The 22,761-nt window shown below is 46.3% G+C and overlaps 1 protein-coding gene across 2 annotated transcripts in view; it reads left to right on the forward strand.

Moving 5' to 3' along the window:
• The window catches only part of LOC137237276 (protein vreteno-like), a 69,563-nt gene that overhangs the window by 35,655 nt on the left and 11,147 nt on the right, over window positions 1-22,761 (forward strand). For both annotated transcript variants that reach the window (XR_010948888.1, XM_067760709.1), the window contains exon 6: window positions 22,560-22,753. Coding sequence is in view for 1 of the 2 variants with exons in the window: in XM_067760709.1 (XP_067616810.1) it covers window positions 22,560-22,753 (194 nt within the window). In the remaining variant the exon portion in view is untranslated. The remainder of the gene's footprint in view (window positions 1-22,559; window positions 22,754-22,761) is intronic.

Consider the following 22,761-nt stretch of genomic DNA (forward strand, 5'->3'; position numbering starts at 1 on the left):
ATTCGTCCGGGATCCCGTCGTGGTCCTTTCGGGACTTTTTTTCGACTAATACGGGATCATTTGCGGACCCTTTCGGCATCATTTCTGGATAGTTGTCGGGATCCCGTCACGGTCATTTCGGGACTATTAGGGGATCATTTGAGGACCTTTCCGGCATCATTTCTGTATTGTTTTCGGAATCCTTTCGGGATCCCGTCAGGGTAATTTTGGGACTTTTTTGGGGCTAATACGGGATCATTTGGGGATCCTCTTGGGGTCGTTTCGTGACTTTTTCTGTTTTATTTCGGGATCATTTGGGGACCCTTCCGGCATAATTTCTTGATGGTTTGCCGGATCCATCAGGGCCATTTCGGGACCATTTTGGGATCATTTGGGGACCCTTCCGAGATCATTTCTGGATCCGTCCGGGATGCCGTAGGAGCCATTTCGGGATTTTTTGTTGACTTTTCCGGGATAGTTTTTGGACCCTTCCGGGATCATTTCTGGATCTGTGCGGGATCCCATCTGGGTCATTTCCGGACTATTTCGGGATCATTTTGGGATCCTTCCGGAATCATTTCTGTATGGTTTTCGCGATCCGTCGTTGATTCCCTCGGAGCCATTTCGGAACCTTTTCTGGAGTATGTCGGGGTCATTTGGGGACTTTTTCGGGATCATTTGGGGCTCTTCCGGCATCATTTCTGGATGGTTTTCGGGATCCGTGCGGGATCTCGTCGGGGTCATTTGGGAACTTTTTCGGGATCATTTGGGGGCTCTTCCGGCATCATTTCTGGATGGTTTTCGGGATCCGTCCGGGATATCGTCGGGGTCATTTGGGGACTTTTTCGGGATCATTTGGGGGCTCTTCCGGCATCATTTCTGGATGGTTTTCGGGATCCGTCCGGGATGCCGACGAGGTCATTTCGGGATTATTTCGGGATCATTTAGGATACCTACCGGCATCATTTCTGGATGGTTTTTGGGATTCGTCCGGGATCCCGTCGGGGTCATTTCGGGACTTTTTCTCGACTAATACGGGATCATTTGCGGACCCTTTCGGCATAATTTCTGGATAGTTGTCGGGATCCATTCGGGATCCCGTCACGGTCATTTCGGAACTATTAGGGGATCATTTGAGGACCTTTCCGGCATCATTTCTGGATAGTTTTTGGAACCTTTCGGGATCCCGTCAGGGTAATTTCGGGGCTTTTTCGGGATCATTTAAGGATGGCTTTCAGGATTCGTCCGGGAACCCGTCAGGGTAATTTCTGGACTTTTCCGAGACTATTTCGGGATCATTTTGGGACCTTCCCAAGATCATTTCTGGATGGATTTCGGGATTTGTCCGGGATGCCCTCAGGGTCATTTTGGGACTATTAGGTGAGCATTTGAGGACCGTTCCGGCATCACTTCTGGATGGTTTTCGGTATCCGTTCAGATTCCTGTCGGAATAATTGCGGGACTTTTTCGGGATCATTGGGGTCCCTTCCAAAATCATTTCTGGATGGTTTTTGGGATTCGTCCGGCATCCCGTCGGGGTAATTTCGGGACTTTTTCTCGACTAATACGGGATCATTTGCGGGCCCTTTCGGTATCATTTCTGGATAGTTGTCGGGATCCGTTCGGGATCCCGTCAGGGTCTTTTCGGAACTATTGGGAGATCATTTGAGGACCTTTCCGGCATCATTTCTGGTTAGTTTTCGGGATCCTTTCCGGGTCCCATCAGGGCATTTCGGGACTTTTTCGGCATCATTTAAGATTGGTTTTCAGGATTCGTCCGGTATCCGTCAGGGTAATTTCTGGACTTTCCCAGACTATTTCGGGATGATTTTGGGACCCTCCCAAGATCATTTCTGGATGGATTTCGGGATCTGTCCGGGATGCCGTAAGGTCATTTTGGGACTATTAGGTGATCATTTGAGGACCTTTTCGGCATCACTTCTGGATGGTTTTCGGTATCCGCTCAGGATCCCGTCGGAATTATTGCGGGACTTTTTCGGGATCATTTGGTGTCCCTTCCGGCATCATTTCTGGCTGGTTTTTGGGATTCGTCCGGCATCCCGTCGGGTTCATTTCGGGACTTTTTCTCGACTAATACGGGATCATTTGCGGGCCCTTTCGGCATCATTTCTAGATAGTTGTCGGGATCCGTTCGGGATCCCGTCAGGGTCTTTTCGGAACTATTAGGTGATCATTTGAGGACATTTCCGGCATCATTTCTGGATAGTTTTCGGGATCCTTTCGGGGTCCAGTCAGGGTCATTTCGGGACTTTTTCGGGATCATTTAGAGATGGCTTTCAGGATTCGTCCGGGAACCCGTCAGGGTAATTTCTGAACTTTTCCGAGACTATTTCGGGATAATTTTGGGACCTTCCCAAGATCATTTCTGGATGGATTTTGGGATCAGTCCGGGATGCCGTCAGGGTCATTTTGGTATTAGGTGATCATTTGAGGACCTTTCCGGCATCACTTCTGGATGGTTATCGGTATCCGATCAGGATCCCCTCGGAATCATTGCGGGACTTTTTCGGGATCATTTGGGGTCCCTCCCAAGATCATTTCTGGATGGATTTCGGGATCTGTCCGGGATCCCGTCAGGGTCATTTAGGGGTGCGTTCGAGATCCCGTCAGGGTCATTTCGGGACTTCTTCGGGAATATTTCGGGATCATTTCTGGATGGTTTATGGGATCCGTCCATGACCCCTTAAGGATCATTTCGGGACTATTAGGTGATCATTTGAGGACCTTTCCGGCGTCACTTCTGGATGATTTTCGGTATCCGTTCGGGATCCCGTCGGAATCAATGCGGGACTTTTACGGAATCATTTGGGTTTCCTTCCGGCATTATTTCTGGATGGTTTTCGGGATTTGTCCGGGATCCCGTCGGGGTTATTTCGGGACCTTTTCGGGGCTAATACGGGATCATTTGGGGATCCTCTAGGGGTCGTTTCGTGACTTTTTCTGTATTATTTCGGGATCATTTTGGGACCCTTTCGGCATAATTTCTTGATGGTTTGCCGGATCCATCAGTGTCATTTCGGGACCATTTTGGGATCATTTGGCGACCCTTCCGAGATCATTTCTGGATCCGTCCGGGATGCCGTAGGAACCATTTCGGAATTTTTTGTTACTTTTCCGGGATAGTTTTTGCACCCTTCCGGGATCATTTCTGGATCTGTGCGGGATCCCATCTGGGTCAATTACAGACTATTTCGGGATCATTTTGGAATCCTTCCGGAATCATTTCTGTATGGTTTTCGCGATCCATCGTGGATCCCCTCGGAGCCATTTCGGAACTTTTTCTGGAGTTAGTCGGGATAATTTAGGGACCCTTCCTGGATATTTTCTGGATGGTTTCTGAGATCCGTAAGGGAGCCCGTCAGGGTAATTTCGGAACTTTTTCGGGACTATTTCGGGATCAATTTGGTACCCTTCAGGCATCATTTCTGTGTGGTTATCTGGATAAGTCTAGAATCGTGTCGTTGTCATTTCGGGTTTTTTTGGGACTACTTCGGGAACTTTTGGAAACACTTCCGGGGCGTTTCTGGATGGTTTTCGGGATCCGTCCGCGATAGCGTCGGGGTCATTTCGTGGCTTTTTCTGGATAATTTCGTTATCATTTTGGGATCCTATCAGGTTATCAGCTCATAAAGTTATTTTTTTTACTCAATTACAAAAATAAAATGCATTAGACAGAAAAAAAAATGTTAAACAGATAACTTTATAAGCAGGCTAACGTGAATAGCCCACATATTTCATTTTCTCCTTGCGGACGGGGCCGCGGGTAAAGGCTAGTATATATTATAAATGGCAAAGTTTGGATGTTTGGATGCTTGGATGTTTGGATGTTTGTCCAGACGTTTGTCTTTGTGCCTCAATAACGCAAGAACGGCTGGACCGATTTGGATGAAATTTTGCACACATATAGCCAATATTCTAGAAGGATCTACTAGCTATATATTTTTCAAAAGGGGCGTGGTATCCGCCCCCTAGGAACAGTTATAATTTAATTATTATATTTTTTCGTCTTTGCGACTGAATCACGCCAGAATGGCTACACGGATTTTGATGAAATTTGGGACACAGACAGTGGTCTACTAGCGAAATTTTTTTCGAACATGGAAAGAGGGGTGGGGGTCCCACGACCCCTTCGAGAAATAATTTTTCAATAATTTTTACACATTATAACTTTACGTATACTGGCCTTCACCAATATCACAGACTCAAGGGGTCAAATAAGTCGAGGGCTTACAAAGTAAGCAGTGACACCCTCCGCCCGCCCCCTTTATCACCCCCTCTGGTGTAAAATCTATAAATTGTTATAACTCAATATAAATTTTCTTCTAAATCAATAGTTTTTGGTATCTGGTACATACAGAACGAGATCTAGACAATTTTGGAGGAACGATCAGTGGTCCTCTCCTCTACTCCCGCCATCCGCCCTCCATCAATTGTTTTTATTAGCACGCTTTTATTAGCTTTACCTGTATGTTTCTATGTAACTTTTTATTCGCTCCAATGCGCCTGCTGCCTTATTAACATGGTTTTATAATTAGCTTCACCTTATTTGTAATCCCGTAAGGGTCATATCGAGACCCTTCCGGGATCATTTCTGGATGGTTTTCGGGATCGGTCCGGGATTACACCGGGGTAATTTCGGGACTTTTTCAGGACTATTTCGAGATCATTTTGGGACCCTTCCGGGATCATTTTTGTATAGTTTTCGGGATCCGTCCGGGATACCGTCGGGGTTATTTTGGGACATTTTCGGGACTATTCCGGAATCATTTCGGGACTATTTCGCGATCATTTGGGGACCCTTCCGGCATCATTTCTGGATGGTTTTCGGGATCCGTCCGGGATCCCGTCGGGGTACTTTCGGGATCATTTGCGTACCTTCGAGAGATAAATTCTTGATGGTTTCCGGGATCATTACGGGACTTTTTCGGGGTTATTTTGGGTCCCTTTAGACATCATTTCTGGATGGTCCTCGGGATTCGTCCGGCATCCCGTCGGGGTCATTTCGGGACTTTTTCGCGACTAATACGGGATCATTCGGCATCATTTCTGGATGGTTTTCGGGATCCGTCCGGGATCTCGTCGGGGTCATTTGGGGACTTTTTCGGGATCATTTGGGGGCTCTTCCGGCATCATTTCTGGATGGTTTTCGGGATCCGTCCGGGATCCCGTCGGGGTCATTTCGGGACTTTTTCTCGACTAATGCGGGATAATTTGGGGACCCTTTCGACATCATTTCTGGATAGTTTTCGGGATCCGTCCGGGATCCGGACGTGGTCATTTCGGGACTATTTCGGGATCATTTGGGATACCTACCGGCATCATTTCTGGATGGTTTTCGGTATCCGTCCGGGATCTCGTCGGGGTCATTTGGGGACCTTTTCGGGATCATTTGGGGCTCTTCCGGCATCATTTCTGGATGGTTTTCGGGATCCGTCCGGGATGCCGTCGGGGTCATTTCGGGACTTTTTCGCGACTAATACGGGATCATTTGGGAACCCCTTCGGCATCATTTCTGGATGGTTTTCGGGATCCGTCCGGGATCCCATCAGGGTAATTTCGGATATATTAGGGCTCATTTGTGGACCTTTCCGGCATCATTTCTGGATAATTTTCGGTATCCGTCCGGGATGCCGACGAGGTCATTTCGGGATTATTTCGGGATCATTTGGGATACCTACCGGCATCATTTCTGGATGGTTTTTGGGATTCGTCCGGGATCCCGTCGGGGTTATTTCGTGACTTTTTCTCGACTAATACGGGATCATTTGCGGACCCTTTCGGCATCATTTCTGGATAGTTGCCGGGATCCGTTCGGGATCCCGTCACGGTCATTTCGGGACTATTAGGGGGTCATTTGAGAACCTTTCCGGCATCATTTCTGGATAGTTTTCGGGATCCCGTCAGGGTCATTTCGGGGTTTTTTCGGGATCATTTAAGGATGTCTTTCAGGATTCGTCCGGGAACCCGTCAGGGTAATTTCTGGACTTTTCCGAGACTATTTCGGGATCATTTTGGGACCTTCCCAAGATCATTTCTGGATGGATTTCGGGATTTGTCCGGGATGCCGTCAGGGTAATTTTGGGGCTATTAGGTTTGCATTTGAGGACCTTTCCGGCATCACTTCTGGATGGTTTTCGGTATCCGTTCAGGATCCCGTCGGAATAATTGCGGGACTTTTTCGGGATCATTGGGGTCCCTTCCGACATCATTTCTGGATGGTTTTTGGGATTCGTCCGGCATCCCGTCGGGGTCATTTCGGGACTTTTTCTCGACTAATACGGGATCATTTGCGGGCCCTTTCGGTATAATTTCTGGATAGTTGTCGGGATCTGTTCGGGATCCCGTCAGGGTCTTTTCGGAACTATTGGGAGATCATTTGAGCACCTTTCCGGCATCATTTCTGGTTAGTTTTCGGGATCCTTTCCGTGTCCCATCAGGGTCATTTCGGGACTTTTTCGGCATCATTTAAGATTGGTTTTCAGGATTCGTCCGGGATGCCGTCAGGGTCATTTTGGGACTATTAGGTGATCATTTGAGGACCTTTCCGGCATCACTTCTGGATGGTTTTCGGTATCCGTTCAGGATCCCGTCGGAGTAATTGCGGGACTTTTTCGGGATCATTTGGTGTCCCTTCCGGCATCATTTCTGGATGGTTTTTGGGATTCGTTCGGCATCCCGTCGGGGTCATTTCGGGACTTTTTCTCGACTAATACGGGATCATTTGCGGGCCCTTTCGGCATCATTTCTAGATAGTTGTCGGGATCCGTTCGGGATCCCGTCAGGGTCTTTTCGGAACTATTAGGAGATCATTTGAGGACCTTTCCGGCATCATTTCTGGAAAGTTTTCGGGATCCTTTCGGGGTCCAGTCAGGGTCATTTCGGGACTTTTTCGGGATAATTTAGAGATGGCTTTCAGGATCCGGTCGGGGTTATTTAGGGGTGCGTTCGAGATCCCGTCAGGGTCATTTCGGGACTTCTTCGGGACTATATCGGGATCATTTCTGGATGGTTTATGGGATCCGTCCATGACCCCCTAAGGGTAATTTCGGGACTATTAGGTGATCATTTTAGGACCTTTCTGGCATCACTTCTGGATGATTTTCGGTATCCGTTCGGGATCCCGTCGGAATCAATGCGGGACTTTTTCGGAATCATTTGGGATTTCTTCCGGCATCAATTCTGGATGGTTTTCGGGATTTGTCCGGGATCCCGTCGGGGTTATTTCGGGACCTTTTCGGGGCTAATACGGGATCATTTGGGGATCCTGTAGGGGTCGTTTCGTGACTTTTTCTGTATTATTTCGGGATCATTTTGGGACCCTTTCGGCATAATTTCTTGATGGTTTGACGGATCCATCAGGGTCATTTCGGGACCATTTTGGGAACATTTGGAGAACTTTCGAGATCATTTCTGGATCCGTCCGGGATGCCGTAGGAGCCATTTCCCGATTTTTTGTTACTTTTCCGGGATAGTTTTTGCACCCTTCCGGGATCATTTCTGGATCTGTGCGGGATCCCATTTGGGTCATTTCCGGACTATTTCGGGACCATTTTGGGATCCTTCCGGAATCATTTCTGTATGGTTTTCGCGATCCGTCGTGGATCCCTGGGAGCCATTTCGGAACTTTTTCTGGAGTATGTCGGGATAATTTAGGGACCCTTCCTGGATATTTTCTGGATGGTTTTTGAGATCCGCCCGGGAGCCCGTCAGGGTCATTTCGGAACCTTTTCGGGATCATTTTGGAACACCTTCAGGGATCATTTCTGTGTGGTTCTCTGGATACGTCTAGAATCGTGTCGCTGTCATTTCGGGTTTTTTTGGGACTATTCGGGGAACTTTTGGAGACCCTTTCGGGGCATTTCTGGATGGTTTTCGGGATCCGTCCGCGATAGCGTGGGGGTAATTTCATAGCTTTTTCTGGATAATTTCGGGATCATTTGGGATCCTATCAGGTTATCAGCTCATTTAGTTCTTTTTTTTACTCAATTACAAAAATAAAATGCATTAGACAGAAAACAAAATTTTAAACAGATAATAAGCAGGCTAACGCGAATAGCCCATATATTTAAATTTCTCCTTGCGGACGGGGCCGCGGGTAAAGGCTAGTATATTATAAATGGCAAAGTTTGGATGTGAAGATGTTTGGATGTTTGGATGTTTGTCCAGACGTTTGTCTTTGTGACTCAATCACGCAAGAACGGCTGGACCGATTTGGATGAAATTTTGCACACATATAGCCAATAGCCTAGAAGGATCTACTAGCTATATATTTTTCAAAAGGGGCGTGGTCTCCGCCCCCTAGGAACAGTTATAATTTAATTATTATATTTTTTCGTCTTTGCGACTGAATCACGCCAGAATGGCTACACGGATTTTGATGAAATTTGGGACACAGACAGTAGTCTACTAGCGAAATTTTTTTCGAACATGGAAAGAGGGGTGGGGGTCCCACGAACCCTTCGAGAAATTATTTTTCAATAATTTTTACACATTGTAACTTTACGTATACTGGCCTTCACCAATATCACAGACTCAAGGGGTCAAATAAGTCGAAGGCTTACAAAGTAAGCAGTGACACCCACCGCCCTCCCCCCTTTATCTCCCCCTCTCGTGCAAAATCTATAAATTGCTATAACTCAATGTAAATTTTGTCCTAAAATCAATAATTTTTGGTATCTGGCTCATACAGATCGATCTAAACAATTTTGGAAAAACGATCAGTGGTACTCTCCTCCTCCCGCCATCTGCCCTCCTTCAATTTTTTGTATTGGCACGCTTTTATTAGCTTTACCTGTATGTTTCTTTGTAACTCTTCATTCGCTCCAACGCGCCTGTTGCCTTATTAACATGGTTTTATAATTATCTTCACCTTATTTGTAATCCCGTTAGGGTCATATCGAGACCCTTCCGGGATCATTTCTGGATGGTTTTCGGGATCCGTCCGCGATCCCGCCGGGGTCATTTCTGGACTTTTTCGGGACTATTCCGGGATTATTTTGGAACCCTTCCGGGATCATTTGTGTATAGTTTTCGAGATCCGTCCGGGATTCCGTCGGGATTATTTTGGGACATTTTCGGGACTATTCCGGGATTTTTTCGGGACTATTTCGCGATCATTTGGGGACCCTTCCGGCATCATTTCTGGACGGTTTTCGGGATCCGTCCGGGATCCCGTCGGAGTCATTTCGGAACTTTTTCTCGACTAAGACGGGATCATTTGGGGACCCTTTCGGCATCATTTCTGGATGGTTTTCGGGATCCGTCCGGGTCCCGTCGGGGTCATTTCTGGTCTGATACGGGATCATTTGAGGACCCTTTCGGCATCATTTCTGGATGGTTTTCGGGTTCCGTCCGTATCCCGTCAGGGTCATTTCGGGGCCCTTTCTCGACTAATACGGGATCATTTGGGGACCCTTTCGGCATCATTTCTCGATGGTTTTCGGGATCCGTCCGGGGTCATTTCGGGAATTTTTCTCGACTAATACGGGATCATTTGGGGACCTTTTCGGCATCATTTCTGTATGGTTTTCGGGATCCGTTCGGGATCCCTTCAGGGTCATTTTGGGACTTTTTCTCGACTAATACGGGTTCTTTTGAGGTACCTTCCGGCATCATTTCTAGATGGTTTTCGGGATCCATCAGGGATCCCGTCGGGGTCATTTCGGGACTTTTTCTCGACTAATACGGGATCATTTGGGGACCTTTTCGGCATCATTTCTGTATGGTTTTCGGGATCCGTTCGGGATCCCTTCAGGGTCATTTTGGGACTTTTTCTCGACTAATACGGGTTCCTTTGAGGTACCTTCCGGCATCATTTCTAGATGGTTTTCGGGATCCATCAGGGATCCCGTCGGGGTCATTTCGGGACTTTTTCTCGACTAATACGGGATCATTTGGGGACCTTTTCGGCATCATTTCTCGATGGTTTACGGGATCCGTCCGGGATCCTGTCGGGGTCATTTTGTGACTTTTGCGGGATCATTTGGGGTCTCTCCCGGCATCATTTCTGGATGGTTTTCGGGATCCGTCCGGGATCCTGTCGGGGTCATTTTGGGACTTTTGCGGGATCATTTGGGGTCTCTTCCGGCATCATTTCTGGATGGTTTACGAGATCCGTCCGGGATCCTGTCGGGGTCATTTTGGGACTTTTGCGAGATCATTTGGGGTCTCTTCGGGCATCATTTCTGGATGGTTTACGGGATCCGTCCGGGACCCTGTCGGGGTCATTTTGGGACTTTAGCGGGATCATTTGGGGTCTCCTCCGGCATCATTTCTGGATGGTTTTCGGGATCCGTCCGGGATCCTGTCGGGGTCATTTTGGGACCTTTGCGGGATCATTTGGGGTCTCTTCCGGCATCATTTCTAGATGGTTTTCGGGATCCGTCCGGGATACCGTCGATGTCATTTCGGGACTATTTCGGCATCATTTGGGGTACCTTCCGGTATCAATTCTAGATGGTTTTCGGGATCCCGTCGGAGTCATTTCGGAACTTTTTCTCGACTAATACAGGATCATTTGGGGACCCTTTCCGCATCATTTCTGGATAGTTTTAGGGATACGTTCGGGATCCCGACGGGGTCATATCGGGACCATTTGGGGTACCTACCGGCATCATTTCTGGATGGTTTACGGGATCCGTCCGGGATCCCGTCAGGGTTATTTCGCGCCTTTTCGGGACTATTTCGGGATCATTTTGGGACCCTTCCGGGATAATTTCTCTATGATTTTCGGGATCTGTTCGGGATCCCTTCGTAGTTTTTTCGCGACTTTATCTGTGATAAATTGCGGACCCTTTAGAGATCAATTCTGGATGGTTTTCGGTATCGGTCTGGGATCCCCTCAAGGTCATTTCGGGACTTTTTGGGGACTATTTCGGAATCATTTTGGGACCCCTCCGGCATAATTTCTGGGTGATTTTCGGGATCTGTCCGGGATCCCGACGGAGTTTTTTCGAGACTTTTTCCGGACTATTTCTGGATTATTTGCGGACGTTTCAGAGCTCAGTTCTGGATGATTTTCGGGATCTGTCCGGGATCCCGTCGGAGTTATTTCGGGGTAATTTTGGGACCCTTCCAGGATAATTTCTTCATGATTTTCGGGTTGGGTCTGAGTTTTTCGTGACTTTCGGGACTATTTCGGGATCATTTGCGGAACCTTCAGAGATCAATTCTGGATGGTTTGTGGACTTTTCCGGGATCATTTGGTGATCCCTCCAGAGTCATTTCTGGATGGTTTTCGGGATCCCATCAGGGTCATTTCGGGCCTTTTTCGTGACTACTATTTCGGAATCATTTTGGGACTCTTCCGGGATAATTTCTGGGCGATTTTCGGGATTTGTCCGGGATCCCGTCAGAGTTTTTTCGGGACTTTTTCGGACTATATCGGGATCATTTGCGGACCGTTCAGGAATCAAATCTGGATGGTTTTCGGGATCCGTCCGGGATCCCGTCAGGGTCATTTCGGGACTTTTCGTGACTACTTCGGGATTATTTGGGACCCTTCCGGCATCATTTCTGGATAGTTTTCGAGATTTGTCCAGGATCCCGTCGGCATCATTTCGTGACTATTTGGTGTCATTTAGGGACACTTCCGGGATCATTTTAGGTCTCTTCGAAACCGGTAATTCAGCACACATGGCCGTGGATTTACGGCAAATTATTCGTAATTAAAATTCGGTATGTTTTATCTTTAATATATCACAGCTTTTTCGTTCTATTTTTAAATGAATCCTGTAACGAACTATTACAACTATAATTAAAATTTTTGTAATATTTTAACCAGCTAAATACCCGAAAAAGCAACACTGCTTTCATTTAAAAACTTCTTTTTGGTTTTAGCTAATTGTAGTTTCACTCCTTTGTTCTATGAGTAGTAATTCTTTCACCCCTGTCATATCAATTAATTTAACTTAGAAACAAAATGTATTTTTTTAATTCGAAAAAAGTGTATTGTACTATTCATGTAAGCGTGCCCATCAGCTCAGTTAGTTCTTTTTTTTACTGTATTAAAAAATAAAATACATTGACAGAAAAATTTTTAAACAGACAACTTGATAAGCAGGCTAACGTGAATAGCACATATATTTTATTTTCTCCTTGCGGACGGGGCCGCGGGTAAAGGCTAGTAGTATATTATAAATGGGAAAGTTTGGATGTTTGTATGTTTGTCCAGACGTTTGTCTTTGTGACTCAATCACGCAAGAACGGCTGGACGGATTTGGATGAAATTTGGCACACATATAGCCAATAGTCTAGAAGGATCTACTAGCTATATTTTTTTGAAAAGGGGGGAGGTCCCCGCCCCCTAGGAACAGTCATAATTTAATTATTGTATTTGTTCGTCTTTGTGACTGAATCACGCCAGAACGGCTACACGGATTTTGATGAAATTTGGAACACAGACAATAGTCTACTAGCGAAATTTTTTTCGAACATGGAAAGGGGTGTAGGGGACCCACGACCTCTTCGAACAAATACTTTTTAATAATTATTACACATTATAACTTTACCTATATTGACGTTCACCAATATTACAAACTCAATGAGTCAAATAAGTCGAGGGCTTACAAAATGAGAAGTGACACCCTACGTCCCCTCCCCCTTTCTGTCACCCTCTGGTGTAAAATCTATAAATTGTTATAACTCAATATAAATGTTCTCCTAAATCAATAATTTTTGGTATCTGGCTCATAGAGATCGAGATCTAAACAATTTTGGAAAAACGATCGGTGGTGCTCTCCATCTCCTCCCGCCATCCGCCCTCCATCAATTGTTTTTATTAGCACGCTTTTATTAGCTTTACCTGTATGTTTCTTTTTAACTTTTCATTCTCTCCAACGCGCCTGCTGCCTTATTAACATGGTTTTATAATTAGCTTCACCTTATTTGTAATCCCGTTAGGGTCATATCGAGACCCTTCCGGGATCATTTCTGGATGGTTTTCGGGATCAGTCCGGCATCCCGCCGGGGTAATTTCGGGACTATTTCGGGATCATTTTGGGACCATTACCGGATCATTTCTGTATAGTTTTCGGGATCCCGTCGGGGTTGTTTTGGGACATTTTCGGGACTATTCCGCGATTAATACGGGACTATTTTGGGATCATTTGGGGTACCTACCGGCATCATTTCTGAATGGTTTTCTGTATCCGTCCGGGATCCCGTCGGGGTTATTTTGGAACATTTTCGGGACTATTCCGGGATCATTTCGGGAATATTTCGCGATAATTTGGGGACCCTTCCGGCATCATTTCTAGATGGGTTTCGTTAACCGTCCGGCATCCCGTCGTGGTATTTTCGGGATCATTTGCGTACCTTTGAGAGATAAATTCTAGATGGTTTCCGGGATCATTATGGGACTTTTTCGGGGTAATTTTGGGTCCCTTCCGGCATCATTTCTGGATGGTTTTCGAGATCCGTCCGGGATCCTGTCGGGGTAATTTCGGGAATTCTGGAATGGGAAAGTGTGGATGTTTGTATGTTTGTCCAGACGTTTGTCTTTGTGACTCAATCACGCAAGAACGGCTGGACGGATTTGGATGAAATTTGGCACACATATAGCCAATAGTCTAGAAGGATCTACTAGCTATATTTTTTTGAAAAGGGGAGAGGTCCCCGCCCCCTAGGAACAGTCATAATTTAATTATTGTATTTGTTCGTCTTTGTGACTGAATCACGCCAGAACGGCTACACGGATTTTGATGAAATTTGGAACACAGACAATAGTCTACTAGCGAAATTTTTTTCGAACATGGAAAGGGGTGTAGGGGACCCACGACCTCTTCGAACAAATACTTTTTAATAATTATTACACATTATAACTTTACCTATATTGACTTTCTCCAATATTACAAACTCAATGAGTCAAATAAGTCGAGGGCTTACAAAATGAGAAGTGACACCCTACGTCCCCTCCCCCTTTCTGTCACCCTCTGGTGTAAAATCTATAAATTGTTATAACTCAATATAAATGTTCTCCTAAATCAATAATTTTTGGTATCTGGCTCATAGAGATCGAGATCTAAACAATTTTGGAAAAACGATCGGTGGTGCTCTCCATCTCCTCCCGCCATCCGCCCTCCATCAATTGTTTTTATTAGCACGCTTTTTATTAGCTTTACCTGTATGTTTCTTTTTAACTTTTCATTCTCTCCAACGCGCCTGCTGCCTTATTAACATGGTTTTATAATTAGCTTCACCATATTTGTAATCCCGTTAGGGTCATATCGAGACCCTTCCGGGATCATTTCTGGATGGTTTTCGGGATCCGTCCGGCATCCCGCCGGGTTAATTTCGGGACTATTTCGGGATCATTTTGGGACCATTACCGGATCATTTCTGTATAGTTTTCGGGATCCGTTCGGGATCCCGTCGGGGTTGTTTTGGGACATTTTGGGGACTATTCCGCGATTAATAGGGACAATTTCGCGATCATTTGGGGACCCTTCCGGCATCATATCTGGATGGGTTTCGGGATCCGTCCGGCATCCCGTCGAGGTATTTTCGGGATCATTTGCGTACCTTTGAGTGATAAATTCTTGATGGTTTCCGGGATCATTATGGGACTTTTTCGGGGTCATTTTGGGTCTCTTCCGGCATCCGTCCGGGATCCCGTCGGGGCCATTTCGGGGCTATTTTGGGATCATTTGGGGTATCTTCCGGCATTATTTCTGGATGGTTTTTGAGATCCGTCTAGGATCCCGTCAGGGTCATTTCGGGACTATTAGGGGATCTTTTAAGGACCTCTCCGGCATCATTTCTGGATAGTTTTCGGGATCCGTCCGGGATACCGTCGGGGTCATTTCGGGACTTTTTCGGGATCATTTGGGGTCCCTTCCGGCACCATTTCTGGATGGTTTTCGGGATTCGTGTGGGATTCCGTCGGGGTCATTTCGGGATCATCTGGGGTACCTACCGGCGTCATTTCTGGATATTTTTCGGGATTCGTCCGGGATCCGGACGGGGTAATTTCGGGAATTCTTCTCGACTAATTCGGGATTATTTGGGGACCCTTTCGGCATCATTTCTGGATGGGTTTCGTTAACCGCCCGGCATCCCGTCGTGGTATTTTCGGGATCATTTGCGTACCTTTGAGAGATAAATTCTAGATGGTTTCCGGGATCATTATGGGACTTTTTCGGGGTAATTTTGGGTCCCTTCCGGCATCATTTCTGGCTGGTTTTCGGGATCCGTCCGGTATCCCGTCGGGGTCAATTCTGGACTTTTTCTCAACTAATACGGGATCAATTGGGACCCTTTTGGCATCATTTCTGGATGGTTTCCGGGATCCGTCGGGGTACTTTTGGGACTTTTTCGGGATTATTTAGTGTCTCATCCGGCATCATTTCTGGATAGTTTTCGGGATTCGTCCTGGATCCCGACGGGGTCATTTCGGGACTATATCGGGATCATTTTGGGGTGCCCACCGGCATCATTTCTGGATGGTTTCCGGGATCCGTCGGGGTACTTTCGGGACTTTTTCGGGATTATTTAGTGTCCCATCCGGCATCATTTCTGGATATTTTTCGGGATTCGTGCTGGATCCCGACGGGGTCATTTCGGGACTATATCGGGATCATTTTGGGGTGCCCACCGGCATCATTTCTGGATGGTTTTCGGGATCCGTCCGCTATCCCGTCGGGATCAATTCTGGACTTTTTCTCAACTAATACGGGATCATTTGGGCCATTTTGGCATCATTTCTGGATGGTTTTCGGGATCCGTCCGGGACCCCGTTAGGGTGATTTGGGACTATTAGGGGATCATTTGAGGGCCTTTCCGGCATCACATCTGGATGGTTTTCGGTATCCGTCCGGGATCTCGTCGGGGTCATTTCGGGACTTTTTCGGGATCATTTAGGGTACCTTCCGGCATCGTTTCTGGATGGTTTTGGGGAGCAGTCCGAGATCCCTTCGGGGTCATTTTGGGACTTTTTCGCGACTAATACGGGATCATTTCGGGACCCTTTCGACTTCATTTCTGGATGGTTTTCGGAATCCAGTCCGGGTCACTTCAGGACTTTTTTCGACTAATACGGGATAATTTGGGGACTCTTTCGGCATCATTTCTGGTTGGTTTTTGGGATCCGTTCGGGATCCCGTCGGGGTCATTTCGGGACTATAAGGGCATCATTTGGGGACATTTTCGGCATCATTTCTGGATAGTTTTTGGGATCCCGTCGGGGTCATTTAGGGACTATTTCGAGATCATTTGGGGTACCATCCTTCATCATTTCTAGATGGTTTTCGGTATCCGCTCGGGACCTTGTCGGGGTCATTTCGGGACTTTTTTGGGGCTAATACGGGATCATTTGGGGAGCCTTTCGGCATCTTTTCTGGATGGTTTCCGGGATCCGTACGGGATCCCGTCAGAGTAATTTCGGGACTTTTTCGGGATCATTTAAGGATGGTTTTCAGGATTCGTCCGGGATCCCGTCAGAGGGTAATTTCTGGACTTTTCCGATACAATTTCGGGATCATTTTGGCACCCTTCCAAGATCATTCCTGGATGGATTTCGGGATCTGTCCAGGATCCCGTCAGGGTCATTTAGGGATCCGTTAGTACGGGATCATTTGGGGACCCTTCCGGCATCACTTCTGGATGTATTTCGGGATCTGTACGGGAACCCATCAGGGTAATTTCGGGACTATTTCGGGATCATTTGGGGACCCTTTAAGGGTCATTTCATGACTTTTTCTGTATTATTTCGGGATCATTTGGGGACCCTTTCGAGGCCATTTCTGGATCCTTCCGGGATGCCGTAGGAGTCATTTCGAGATTTTTTTGTTACTTTTTCGGGATAGTTATGGGACCCTTCCAGGATCATTTCTGGATCCGTGCGGGATCCCATCCGGGTCATTTCCGGACTGTTTCGGGCTCATTTTGGGACCCTTCCGGAATCATTTCTGTATGGTTTTCGCGCTCCCTCGTGGATCCCCTCGGGGTAATTTCGGAACTTTTTGTGGAATATGTCGGGATAATTTGGGAACCCTTCCTGGATATTTTCTGGATGGTTTTCGATATCCGTCCGGGAGTCCGTCAGAGTAATTTCGGAAATTTTTCGGGACTATTTCGGGATCATTTTGGAACACCTTCAGGGATCATTTCTGTGTGGTTCTCTGGATACGTCTAGAATCGTGTCGTTGTCATTTCGGGGTTTTTTTGGGACTATTCCGGGAAATTTTGGAGACCCTTTCGGGGCATTTCTGGATGGTTTTCGGGATCCGTCCGCGATAGCGTGGGGTCATTTCGTAGCTTTTTCTGGATAATTTCGGGATCATTTGGGATCCTATCAGGTTATCAGTTCATTTAGTTCTTTTTTTGCTCAATTACAGAAATAAAATGCATTAGACAGAAAACAAAATTTTAAACAGATAACTTGATATGTGAATAGCCCATATATTTAAATTTATCCTTGCGGACGGGGCCGCGGGTAAAGGCTAGTTATATTATAAATGGGAAAGTTTGGATGTTAAGATGTTTGGATGTTTGTCCAGACGTTTGTCTTTGTGACTCAATCACGCAAGAACGGCTGGACCGATTTGGATGAAATTTTGCACACATATAGCCAATAGTCTAGAAGGATCTACTAGCTATATTTTTTTGAAAAGGGGGGAGGTCCCCGCCCCCTAGGAACAGTTAAAATTTAACTATTGTATTTTTTCGTCTTTGTGACTGAATCACGCCAGAACGGCTACACGGATTTGATGAAATTTGGTACACAGGCAACAGTCTACAAGCGAAATTTTTTTCGAGCATGGAAAGGGGGGTGGGGATGCCACGACCCCTTCAAACAATTACTTTTTAATAATTTTTACACATTATAATTTTACCTTTACTGACCTTCACCAATATTACAACTCAATAGGTCAAATAAGTCGGGGGCTTACAAAATGAGCAGTGACACCCTCCGTGCCTCCCTCCCCCCTTCTCCCACCCCCTGGTGTAAAATCTATAAATTGTTATAACTCAATATAAATTTTCTCCAAAATCAATAGTTTTTGGTATCTGGCACATACAGATCGAGATCTAAACAATTTTGGAAAAACGATCAGTGGTCCTCTCCTTCTCCTCCCGCCATCCGCCCTCCTTCAATTGATTTTATTAGCACGCTTTTATTAGCCTGTATGTTTCTATGTAACTCTTCATTCGCCCCAACACGCCTGCTTCCTTATTAACATGGTTTTATAATTAGCTTCACCTTATTTGTAATCCCGTTAGGGTCATATCGAAAGCCTTCCGGGATCATTTCTGTATGGTTTTCGGGATCCGTCGGGGATCCCGCCGCGGTCATTTCGGGACTTTTTCGGGGTCATTTTGGGTCCCTTAAGTAATCATTTCTGGATGGTTTTCGGGATCCCTTCGGGACCATTTCGGGATCATTTGGGATCCCTTCCACCATCATTTCTGGATGGTTTTCGGGATCCGTCCGGGATCCCTTCGGGGTCATTTCGGGACTTTTTCTCGACTAATACGGGATAATTTGGGGACCCTTTCGGCATCATTTCTGGATGGTTTTCGGGATCCGTCCGGGATCCCGTCAGGGTCATTTCGGGAATATTAGGAGATCATTTGAGGACATTTCAGGCATCATTTCTGGATCTGTCCGGGATCCAGTCGGGGTCATTTCGGGACTTTTCGGGGTCCTTTTGGGTCCCTTCCGTAATCATTTCTGGATGGTGTTCGGGATCCGTCCGGGATCCCTTCGGGGCCATTTCGGGATCATTTGGGGTCCCTTCCACCATCATTTCTGGATGGTTTTCGGGATCCGTCGGGGATCCCTTCGGGGTCATTTCGGGACTTTTTCTCGACTAATACGGGATCATTTGGGGACCCTTTCGGCATCATTTCTGGATGGTTTTCGGGATCCGTCCGGGATCCCGTCAGGGTCATACCGGGAATATTAGGAGATCATTTGAGGACATTTCCGGCATCATTTCTGGATAGTTTTCTGGATGCGTCCGGGATCCCGTCGGGCTAATTTCGGGACTTTTTCGGGATCATTTGGGGTCCCTTCCACCATCATTTCTGGAGGGTTTTCGAGATCCGTCCGGGATCCCTTCGGGGTCATTTCGGGACTTTTTCTCGACTAATACGGGATCATTTGGGGACCCTTTCGGCATCATTTCTGGATGGTTTTCGGGATCCGTCCGGGATCCCGTCAGCGTCATTTCGGGAATATTAGGAGATCATTTGAGGACATTTCCGGCATCATTTCTGGATAGTTTTCTGGATCCGTCCGGGATCCCGACGGGGTCATTTCGGGATTATTTCGGGATCGTTTGGGGTACCTTCCGGCATCATTTCTGGATTGTTTTCGGTATCCGTCGGGGTCATTTCGGGACTTTTTCGGGATCATTTGGGGTCCCTTCCACCATCATTCTTTTGGGATCCTTTCAGCATCATTTCTGGATGGTTTTCGGGATCCGTCCGAGATCCCGTCGGGGTCATTTCAGGACTTTTTCGGAATCATTTGGAGTACCTTTCTTCATCATTTCTATATGGTTTTGGGGATCCGTGGGATAATTTCCGGCATCATTTCTGGACATTTTCGGTATCCGTCCGGGATCCCGTCGGTGTCATTTCGGGACTATTCCGGGATCATTTGGGGTACCTTCCGGCATCATTTCTAGATGGTTTTCGGGATTGTTTCGGGTTCATTTGGGGTACCTTCCGGTCATTTCTAGATGGTTTTCAGGATCCGTCCGGGATCCCGTGGGGGTAATTTCGGGACTTTTTCTCGACTAATACGGGATCATTTGGGGACATCATTTCTGGATAGTTTTCTGGATCCTTCCCGGATCCCGACGGTGTCATTTCGGGACTATTTCGGGATCGTTTGGGGTACCTACCGGCATCATTTCTGGATGGTTTTCGGTATCCGTCCGAGATCCCGTCGGGATCATTTCGGGACTTTTTCGGGATCATTTGGGATCCTTTCAACATCATTTCTGGATGGTTTTCGGGATCCGTCCGGGATCCCGTCAGGGTAATTTCGGGAATATTAGGGGATCATTTGAGGACCTTTCCGGCCCCATTTCTGGCTGGTTTTCGGGATGCGTCGGGGATCCCGTCAGGGTCATTTCGGGACTATTAGGTGATCATTTGAGAACCTTTCCGACATCATTTCTGGATGGTTTTCTGTATCCGTTCGGCATCCCGACGGGGTCATTTCGGGACTTTTTCGGGATCATTTGGGGTGCCTTCCGGCATCATATCTTGATGTCAGGGTCATTTCGGGATTATTAGGCGCATCATTTCTGGATAGTTTTCGGGATCTGTACGGGAACCCATAGGGGTAATTTCGGGATCATTTTGGGTATTTTCCGGCATCATTTCTAGATGGCTTTCGGGATCCGTCCGGGATTCCGTCGGGGTCATTTCGGGACTTTTTCGGGGCTATTTTGGGATCATTTGTGGACCTTTCCGACATCATTTTTTGATAGTTTTCGGGATCCGTCCGGGATCACGACGGGGTAATTTCGGGACTTTTTCGGGGCTATTTCGGGATCATCTGGGGTATTTTCCGGCATCATTCCTAGATGGTTTTCGGGATCCGTCCGGGATCCCGTCGGGGTCATTTCGGAACTTTTTCTCGACTTATACGGGATCATTTGGGGACCCTTTCGGCATCATTTCTGTATGATTTCGGTATCCGCCAGGGATCTCGTCAGGGACGTTCCGGGACTATTAGGGGATCGTTTAGGGACCTTTCCGGCATCATTTCTGAATAGTTTTCGGGATTCGTTCGGGATCCCGTCGGGGACATTTCACGACTTTTTCGGGATCATTTGGGGTACCTTCTGGCATCATTTCTGGGTTGTTTTCGGGATTCGTCCGGGATCCCGTCGGGGTCATTTCGGGACTATTAGGCGATCATTTGCGGACCTTTCTGGCATCATTTCTGGATAGTTTTTGGGATCCCGTCGGGGTCATTTCGGGACTATTTCTGATCATTTGGGGACCCTTTCGGCATTATTTCTGGATGGCTTTCGGGATCCGTCCGGGATCCCATCAGGGTCATTTCGGGACTATTAGGCGATCATTTGGGGACCTTTCTGGCATCATTTCTGGATAGTTTTTGGGATCCCGCCGGGGTCATTTCGGGACTATTTCGGATCATTTGGGGACCCTTTCGGCATCATTTCTGGATGGAATTATTTGAGGACCTTTCCGGCATAATTTCTGGATAGTTTTCGGGATCTATACGGGAACCCATCGGAGCAATTTCGGAACTTTTTCGGGACTATTTCGGGATTATTTGGGAACCTTTTAGGGGCCATTTCATGACTATTTCGGGATCATTTGGGGACCCTTCCGGCATCATTTCTTGATGGTTTGCCGGGTCCATCAGGGTCATTTCGGGACCGTTTTGGGATCATTTGGGGACCCTTCCGAGGTCATTTCTGTAGGAGTCAGTTCGAGATATTTTTGTAACTTTTTCGGGATAGTTTTGGGATCCTTCCGGGATCATTTGTGTATGGTTTTCGCAATCCGTCGTGGATCCCCTCGGGGTCATTTCGGAAATTTTTCTGGACTATGTCAGGATAATTTGGGAACCCTTCCTGGATATTTTCTGGATGGTTTTTGAGATCCGTACGGGAGCCCGTCAGGGTCATTTTGGAACTTTTCCGGGACTATATCGGGACCATTTTTGTACCCTTCAGGGATCATTTCTGTGTGGTTCACTGGATAAGTCTAGAATTGTGTCGTCGTCATTCCGGGTTTTTTGGGACTATTCCGGGAAATTTTGGAGACCCTTCCGGGGCATTTCTGGACGGTTTTCGGGATCCGTCCGCAATATCGTCGGGGTCATTTCGTGGCTTTTTCTGGATAACTTCGGGATCATTCGGGGATCCTATCAGGTTATCAGCACATTATTTTATTTGCAAATAAAATGCGTTAGACAGACAAATTTTTTTAAACAGATAACTTGATAAGCAGGCTAACGTGAATAGCCCATATATTTCATTTTCTCCTTGCGGACGGGGCCGCGGGTAAAGGCTAGTAAATTATAAAATTAAAAATTGCTTCAAATAAATGCTTTCATACATTTAAAAGCAATACGGGCAATCCATGATTAACTCATACAAATAAAAAAAAATGTTTATAAAATAGGCGTGCTCCTTAACCAATGTGGGAGAAATATGTGTAACGGATTTTGACTTGATACGTCAATTGGTCTTGCTAAACGTTGGAATATGCTTGATTGAAAAATGGAAAGTGCCGAAATGTCCAAAAATTGTTTTCCTTTTTCATTTTCTTGTTACAAATACTCTATAAGTAAAACAGCATATTTACAACTTTTTATAAGATTTTGTTGGGCGTTATTCTCGAAAATTAAAAGAAAATGGGTTTGGACATTTTGAGTTGGAATGTGCCTCGCCTTAAGCTTGTGTAATCTGCACAGGAGTTGTGATATTTGTTACTTACATACAAAGGAAATAAAAAAAAAAGGGGGGGGGGGTGCTTGGGCGGTACATTCTTTTTACGGAAAACAAATTTTTAAGACCACTCTAATGTACATACATAATAACGATTTTTTTTATATTTTATTTTAGATTAGATGAATATTGCATCGCTAAATTTGAAGACATGTGGTATCGTGCTCAGGTAACTGATATACCTGATGATTCTCATTTCACTGTAATGTATATCGACTTTACAAATGAAGCAACTTTAACCAGCAATGAAATACGCCACTATCCTGCAAGTGTGACGGGGGTGTGCAAAACTAATTTGTGTTTAATTGATGGTAAGAAT

The sequence above is a fragment of the Eurosta solidaginis genome, chromosome 1 (assembly GCF_040869045.1).
Source record: "Eurosta solidaginis isolate ZX-2024a chromosome 1, ASM4086904v1, whole genome shotgun sequence".
Lineage (NCBI taxonomy): Eukaryota > Metazoa > Arthropoda > Insecta > Diptera > Tephritidae > Eurosta > Eurosta solidaginis.